The sequence below is a fragment of the Myotis davidii genome, unplaced genomic scaffold (assembly GCF_000327345.1).
Source record: "Myotis davidii unplaced genomic scaffold, ASM32734v1 scaffold78, whole genome shotgun sequence".
NCBI lineage: Eukaryota > Metazoa > Chordata > Mammalia > Chiroptera > Vespertilionidae > Myotis > Myotis davidii.
In genome coordinates, this window is record NW_006290305.1 from 1,578,179 (window position 1) to 1,586,979 (window position 8,801).

General features: G+C 46.2%; 1 protein-coding gene across 2 annotated transcripts in view; it reads left to right on the forward strand.

Annotated features, from left to right (window-relative positions):
• TXNRD3 (thioredoxin reductase 3) overlaps positions 1 to 4,966 on the forward strand; it is a 37,487-nt gene extending 32,521 nt beyond the window's left edge. For both annotated transcript variants that reach the window (XM_006763227.2, XM_015563573.1), the window contains 2 exons: positions 1,491 to 1,625; positions 1,828 to 4,966. In XM_006763227.2, the coding sequence (XP_006763290.1) occupies positions 1,491 to 1,625; positions 1,828 to 1,890 (198 nt within the window). In that variant the 3' untranslated portion in view covers positions 1,891 to 4,966. The remainder of the gene's footprint in view (positions 1 to 1,490; positions 1,626 to 1,827) is intronic.
• Positions 4,967 to 8,801: the final 3,835 nt, after the last annotated feature.

An 8,801-nucleotide genomic window follows, 5' to 3' on the forward strand; every position in this document is an offset into this window, starting at 1 on the left:
GGGGTCAATTATTTCTGACCTCTTGACAGAGTTGTTGACTGTGGCTGTCGGGCCTGAGGCAGAATTTCCATGTCTGTTTACCCCTCTTTTTGACCCCCGTCTCTGTCCTTTGCCACTCCTCTGCTCTCCTTCAGCTGTGCCCACGATCCCTGTTTGCCCCCCTCCCACACACGTGCTCACTGTCGTCAGGAGAGCGTGTTCATTTCTTTTACTACTGTCCATATTTCTGTTTCTAGAGGACCATCCTACTATGAGTTTTACTATAGCTATGTGGTAAAAATTGGGAATTAGGTTTTCACTCTCACAGAATCTGCCTTCATTTTCATTTTTAAATGTTGGGGGAGTGGGGAAGGGGGTCATCAGATGTTTTTACTCTGTCTGGCTGCCTGTCTTTTCCCAGTTTTCTGTGTGTACAATGCACCACCTCAGAGATTCCAATTCAGTCTTCTGTGAGGCCCTGGTAACTCCACTTTTCACCCAGATCCCATGTGGCCTGTGACTGTCCTTCTAGAAACACTGCTCCTGGAGCTCTCCATTTCAGCACCACCAGTAGATGTGTATGAGTTGGCTGCTTTGAACTATTGTTCTTTCTCTAGATTCTAGAGTCTAGAAGAATATGAGGAGGCAAGACTTTGTGCCAGCCTTAAGACCTCTGAAGCTCTTTCTTTCTCTTGTACACTTTTACTATTGAAGATCGAAACAAAGACTAGAGTCTGATGAAAAACATGGACAAAAGGACATCCTAAATGCAGTGTACCTTGGAAATACACTGTGAATCTTTTTAAAAAAAATACTTTTAATGAATTTTTTGAGAGAGAGAGAAAGAGAGAGAGAGATCCTTTGGCTGCCTCCTGCGCAGCCCCTTCCAGGGATCAAGCCTGCAACCCAAGCATGTGCCCTGACTGGGCATCGAACCGGGATGATGCCCCAACAACGGAGCCACACTTGCCAGGGGTACACTGAATCTGCTTTCTGTCTCAGTGGTCTGCTCATCACATGTGCCTTGCAACTTATAACATGCAGTCCTGGGAAAAAGCCCCCATCCCCACTGCTCCTTGGTCTTCCCTTAGTTATTTAAGGAGCCAGGCTACTTGCTTCCTGGACGGGGAATCTCTGCAATGCCAGTGAAACCTACTGTCTTAGAATGATTTCAGTATTGGACTTTAATTCAGATTTGTATGTTGTTATTTAGCACTATCTCAGCATAATTCAGAAATTTCTACCATACATATTGATGAGCTCTTTCATGCAGAGGGTAAATTGCTCATTTCTAGTAAATTGAGTGGAGATGACTCTGGATGTGCATTTACTGGCTCATTTAACAGATTGTTACAGTGGCTCAGTTTCATGGCAATGTTCAATGCTGAGTTCAACATTGGTTCTTTTTCTGTATAGATGCTGTCAGTTTGAACTGTGACCTTGCAGTGATTAGGTTCCTATTCAGATCATTAACCTACTGGGCTTCCCTTTGTTTTGTTTTTCTATTAAAGAATCGGGTGATAGGATTTCATATTCTTGGACCAAATGCCGGCGAGGTTACCCAAGGATTTGCAGCTGCAATGAAATGTGGGCTCACGAAACAGCTACTTGATGGCACTATTGGAATTCACCCCACATGTGGTGAGGTACAGAAACGGGAGGTTTTTTTAAGTTGACTTCAGTTGTTGCAGTTTGAAAACTCTTATGAAGCACATTGTCAGGAAGTTTTTGTATTAGTAACTGCTTTGCATATTTTAAGGAGAATCGATATATTCAGAATGTGTTTTCATAAAGCAGTACTGAAATATTGTTGGCTAAACACAAATTTGTTTTCTTCCTTTCAAACAGGTATTCACCACTTTGGAGATAACAAAGTCATCGGGCCTGGACATCACCCAGAAAGGCTGCTGAGGCTAGGCCTGCTGCTACCTGGTCTCCCTGTCTCTTCTCATTCCTTTCAAAGATAAGACACTCTCAGACCCCGCGAATCTGTGACCGGGCACCTGCTCTGTTACAGGGCCCAGTGCAGGGCTTTCTTCACAGCACGTAGATGAGAATGTAGACGAGGAGACAGGCAGCAGCAGGCACCTGCTCAGTGGTCTCAGCTGACGGGAGAGGCAGTTGCACTGCTTCCTTGACGTCTTAGCTCGGAACTCATGTGAAGTGAGCTAAGACCAATGCTCTTCCAAGTCAGAACTGAGCTTTCTTCTCAAAGACCTTTTAATGACATAACTAATCTAAGTCAACCTTTCTGGTTGAAAGTTTTTATCTCTTTGCTTTGTTGTTTCTAAGAAAATATTTTTTCAGTTATGAAACTATAAAATGGTGATCTTCCATCGTGTGGGCGTGGAATTCTCACGGGGTCACCGGTGAGTGGTGTCTGCGGAAGTGCCCTCAGGTCGCTGGCTGCTTCCCGCTCCCTGGTTCCCTGATGGTAACCACCTGGGAGCCATTCTTCCCTTAGTGTCTCTAGACCGAGCAGAGTATCTCATGACAGAGAGAGGCTTGTGATTCTTTTTCATGTTGATCTTAAGAGTAATATTAAAAAGTTTCACTGTATTATTTGAACTTTATTTAAAGCTTTAAAATGATTCCATCTACAATCTGTTTAATTAGAGTCAAGTTCAGTAATTGACCAGGTGATATGAGAAGATTCCACTTGAATGTATATACCTGTCAGCATCTGGAAGGCCCTTGCAGTGGGAGGCCTATCCAAGGTCCTTGAAAAATCATGTTTTCTTGAGGAACATAGCACACAGCAGCCCAACTCAAGGCTCTTTTAGATAGCACTTGCCTTAGGATTGGTCGGAATTTCTAAGAATATGTTTTAAGAGAAAAAAATTGAAGCCAATAAACAATCAGGGAACTCATTCTGTAGACAGGACATTTTGCTACCCTCCCCAGAAGCAGAGAGTGGAGTGGGAATAAGGACCCAAGATAACTGACATAGGATCCCATGACAGAGTTGCTTTTTCATTGGGTAGAGTAAAATGTAACTGTCAAAAAGTGAGGCAGGGTGTAGTAATTGCCAGAACTGAGGTAGAAACAGCGTAGTGGGAAACAGGAAGATGAATTTTCACTGGATGTGAGGCAGGGGTGGGATCACTGAAGAGTTTACTGGAAGCAGTGATATGAGAACTGAATCGTGAGGGATGAATAGGATCTCAAATACATGGAGAAGGCTCTGAATGACACTTTCAATAAATTCAAGTAAAATACTAGATAAAATCATTTTTTAAATGTTCATGTATTTTAGAGCCACATGCACATACACAGCCACGGGTTTCCAGAACCCCAACTGAAATGAAACCAGGAAGCATAGAAGTCTTGCGTCTGCTTTGCACTGGGCGTAGGATAGTAAACGTAAAGCCCAGGCTTGCCCCAGGTGGACTTTCTAATAAGACCTCTGTGTAAAGCTGGGCTCCCAATGGGCTATAACCCCAGTGGGAGGATGACTGAAATGCACTTTTCCTCACAGAAGGAGCAGCAAAGAAATGTGCCTGTCTTCTCACTGGCATGGGTGGGAGAAAATATTCCACCCCAAGAGTCTCTAACCACTGTGCAGGTTACAGACCATTGGAAAGGCTAGTTATCTTCCCTTAGTAAGGAGGAGAGAAGGCTTGGATGTAAACCTCTGTAACTGGCTCCCATTGCCTTCTTCCATGCTACCTGTCTCTCCCTCGCCCCCCCCCCTTACTTTATCTCTTCTCATCCTTTATCTTTCCTCCTCTCCTGGAGTAAAGGTGGGCTCTATATAATGGTGAGAGATCCATTTTTCCTGGAAGATACACCTTGTATGAACCTAATAACAGATGCTTACAGATCTAGCTACAAGGAAATGAACATCCTCCTTTATAGTAGAGATTTTAACATACCTCACTAATTTATTAGATCAAACAAAAAATACCAGCAGAGATAATTTTGAATAGCACAATTTACAAACTCAGTTTAATGAACTTATGAAGAAGACTGTCTAACATGAATACTTATTCATTTCAAGTGCACATGGAATATTTATGAAATTTGCCATGTACTAGTAGTTCAAAAAATTGCAAAAGACTGGTATATAGAGATTTTAGCCATGAGACTAACACTGAGAACCCAGAGACCTTAACATCCATACAGTATTATGGAAAGTGGAGTATGGAGGTATTGTGAGGTGAGTGAGAGGTTAATGGGAGATCAAGCTAGAAAGAGCCAGGGTAGAGCCAGGAACCAGTCACAAGAAGCAGGGAATTATGGGAAGATCCTAAACTTTGAAGAACAGTAGACTTGCGAATGCCTAGCCCCACTACTTACTAAATGCATGAATAAATTAACTTTTCCTATTCTTGATTTATTAAGTGTTGACTGTATTGGATGTTTCGCAGAGTTATAACGATTGAGTACATTTATAAAGTTTTCAATATATAACATATTGGAGTAGAGTGTCTTAGGTTCCACAGTGATGAGCAGGGGCCTTATTTAAGGAAAGTTCTTATAGACACACAACAGTGTATCCAATAGGTAAGAGACCTAGTGACAAATCTGTGCTTCGGCAGCCTCTGAGTTGGGCTCAGATTGGATTCTCCAACTATGGGTAGTCACTTCCTTGTGTGATCCCCTCCTATAATGTGCCAAGGCTGGTCTGTGTGACACGTAACATATGGCAGAAGTGGTTTGTCACTTCTAAAATTAGGTCATCAAGGACTGCAGCTTAAGTTTTGCTCACAAGCACTCTCTTGGATCGCTTGTTCTGGGAGAAGGCAGCTGCCATATCATGAAGGCCCAGATGCTGAAGAACTGAAGTCTCCCGCCAACAAGAAATTGAGGTCTGTCAGCATCCATGTGAATGAGCTCAGAAGTGAGTATTTCCCCAGGCAAGCCTTCCCCTAGCCAGCAGCTTGACTGCAATCTCCAGAGACTGTGGACCAGAACAATCCAGTTAGGCCACCCCCAGATTCCTGACTATCAGAAACTGGGATAATAAATATTTTTCTAGCCACTACATTTTGGAGTAATTTGTTACACAGTAATAGAGAAGTTCATGGAAAATTAAAATTAGTACAAATGTCATCAGATACCTAAAAGGTCTTAGATTCTTTTCCTAGGGCAGACAAAATAAACCTCACATAGATTTGGGATTTCATCAAAAAGGGATTGGATCTCAGATTTAGCACTGAATTTTTTTCATACTTCCAGACAAGGAAACCCTACGCAGGGAAGCTTATGGGGCCTTAGTGGAGAACCTTCTAAGTCCATGGGCTTGGACCTTGGCTGTGGTGGTCCCCTGAAAAAAAGCTGAACTTCTGGAGCACCCCTGATTGTCTAAGCTCAAGAAAGATTGCTTGGGAAGCCATTCACATGAGCAAGGGAGAGCAATACCTTCATAGGCTCATCTCAAATAGGAGTTAGGGAAGGGCACTTAAGAGTATTGGAGGGGAGGGGCTAGGGCTAGTCAAGGGGTGGTTATATGGCAGAGGTAGGTGAGTGGGTCTGGGCAGTAGTTGGTCAGAATTTGTAAATGCTGCTGGAGCAGTGTCAGTGTTCCTTACAATTTGAGACATATGAGACCATATTGAGTTCCTGTTAATGTAGTCTTCTCTTGGAATATACAGGTCTGAATGAGCTAGTGTTAAAATAGCTCAAGCACCCTGGCCGGTTGCTCAGAGGTTAGAGTGTTGGCCCGCAGACTGAAGGGTCACGGGTTTGATTCTGGTCAAGAGCATGTACCTTGGCTGCAGGCTCCTCCCCAGCCTGGGTCCTGGTTAGGGTGCATGCAGGAGGCAACCAATCAATGTGTTTCTGTCTTTCCCTCTCTCTCCCACTCTCTAATAATCAATGGGAAAATATCCTTGGGAGAGGATTAACCAAAAACAAACAAACAAAAAAAACACAGCTCAAGCTTTGGTAATTTGTGTATGATGAGCTTTAGTACACTTTATAGGTTTTTAGTAATAGTGCAGTTTTTCAAATTGTGGTTTTATTTCCCAATGGAGAACTATCTGACAAGGAGACCTATTAGGACTTTATTGCAAGAGATAATCAAATATTTATTGAGACGTATGCTCCCACCCATGCTGGAATAACAAGTATTAGACTTTACATTTCTCTCTAAACAAACGAAATGTGGACCTGCTTTCAGGCATGGAACAATAAGACAGCGCAGAACGGAGATTCCTGAGAGAAAGGAAACAAAAGAGGTGATTCCCTACAGTTGCCCCAACTTTCTGCATGGAAGTCATTTTCAGACTATAAACTCAAGGAGAATCCAAACAGAGCTTGACAGACTTGCTAAATTGAGATAGAAATTGGAGTTCGAGGAGGTTGAGGCAGCTGTACATTGTGAGGGAGGCATAGGTGAGAGCTATGCAGAGAAGAGGTCCAGAAATCTGCACAGGATCCCCTGAGTGCTGAATTCTAAGCCACACATCCTCAGAGTAAAATTCTAGAAAGGCAGAAAATGACAGGGAGTAAACGCTGAACAATTGCCTTAGCTGCCACCGTCTGTTCAGCCATCCCTGGCTCCTCCCCGCATCCGCTCCTGCTGGCTTAGCTTCTTGGATCAGCACCACGCAAGGACAGAGCGGCCAAGTGAAAAGATTACCCACCTGTTCCTGCTGGCCTCGGGAAACAGTGCCGCACATCCCAACCCTTTCAAGGGCCATCGGGAAACAGTGCCACATATCCCAACCCTTTCGAGGGCCATCTAACTGGTGTGTGGGGGAAAGAGGTGGGACTCCTGCCTTCTCCCACAGTTGGCTGCCTGCAGCTGTGGCCCTGGTCTCATCAGCACCCTGTGAGGAGGCAGGGTCTGGGACCCCCATGCTCCTCAGAGGAGGCAGCCTGAGCCCAGGGCCTCACCAAGCACTGTGAACACAAACCCAAGTGTTGAGGCCCCAAGAGGACTTCAAACAAGGAAAATGTCAATAATATCAAGTGTCCCTGCTCCTGCAGTCACAAGCCAGACTCCAGCTTGGGAGGGGTTCTCTCACTGGCCCCTGCTGCTGCCAGTGTGGTCTTCTCCACTGCAAACACAGCTGAGCTTGGGTGTCTGTGTTTAACAATATGCAGTGCGAGTTGACTCTTCAATGGACTCCTGGGCTCCAGATTTGAATTTTGGGCAGGATTCAAGGTCCCAAGATCTGAGTGTGACTGCCTTTCTGGCAGCCTTTTAGGTGGGGAGAGGACGGAGGGTTGAGTTATCATTTGTTGTTCTCAAAACAAGGCCATTACCCAAAGACTTGGCTCACAATCATGTCAGGGGTGGGGGTTGGGGGATGAAGAAATATTGAACAGGACAGAGGGTTTTGTCCACACTGGAGATGTAAACATTTGGAAACTCGTTGCACCTGTGCTGAATATGAAGCTCCCCAAACTCTGAGGGCACATGTGGTTTCAGCACCTACATACCCAGTTCATCACTCCAGCCCAAACATGCCTTACCAGAAAGCATGGGCTTCTTGGGCTGCTGGGATACATTTCTGGATGTTCAAAACCTCCAAGGGCTGTGAAATCCCAAAAGGAGCCTGAAGTCTCCTGGGAGCCCGCTGCTGCTCTTCCCCCTAGCTGCCACATGATGGCAGCAGGGAGCCAGCTCCACCGTTGTAGGGACGGACTAGGCAAGGCTTCGCTGCCACAGGGGCTCCAGGCAAGATCTGTGCTCTTCCTGCAGACTCACACAGGTGTGAGGTGGCCCAACGAGCAGGGCTTCACTGAGCTGGTTTGGGCTTTAATCTTTGGCCCAGGCAGAGATCACATTTCTCCCAAGTTGTGACTGTTTTCTCCAACCCTACAATTTAGGATCCCTCCACACGATGCCCTCCCTCCATACCCTACTCCCCATGTAGTCCCTCACGCTGTGTGCTGCTATGAAGGTAAGCCAGGCTCTCCATCTCTCTCATTCATAACCACCTGGCATTCTAAGGCCATTTGGCAGCAGTGGAAACTGAGGCTCAGAGACTCAGTGAGATTCCAAGATCAGACAGCCCCACAACGCAGAGCAAATGGCAAAATGAAGTGGAGAAACTCTAAACTGTCAGAAAGTAACAAAACTCATTTATTTCAATAACGTGAACTCCCCAGATCACCAAAGTCCTATAAAACCTGCCATCATATTGCACCCTGGACTCTGGGCACACAGAGGCAACCTAGCATTTGGCCAGACTAAGACCAAGGGTGGGTCCAGGGCAGGGCCAGCAACAGGAAAGGTGGCCCTGCTCTGAGACAGGCAGAGAGAAGGCGGCTCACAGCTGACTCCTGTGCCATGCCCGTGGACAAGGATGGCCCCAGCCTGAGTCCTGCAGGGGAGGGCTTCTCTCCTTGGCCAGGGCGGTCCTTGCCAGAGCAGGTGTAGAGGGGAGGGAATTAGGATGGCACAGGCTGCCTTGAGCCAGCGTTCTGCTCTGTTACACCATGAACAGGTTCAGGGACAGAGCTGACAAAAACGGCCTCTTTGCAACTTAAAACGCAATTATCCAATCCTCACCCACGCCAGCTAGAGCAGTTACTAACTGAAGCAACATCGAGCGACAGGCACGACAGGGGACAGGCACACAGTCGTACAGCAGCTGAGGTGGGCTGCACCCCAAACCGGCCCGATGTGATGTCGGCCCAGTGCAGTGGTTGTCAAAAACTCCCTTTCTCGGGCCCCCCATCCCTGGCCTCGGAGCCTCTGCAGTGCACCAGGCCCGTGGGGAGCACTGCAGGCTAGTGCAGCCGCAGGTAGGAGGGGGCGGAGTAGTTGAAGAGCAGGAAGTCCATCTTGTAGAGGTCAAAGAGGCGCCGCTGGTAGAAGGGGCTGATGTCCTGAAAGAGGCGCCTGGCCTGGTCCTGGGCCGTGG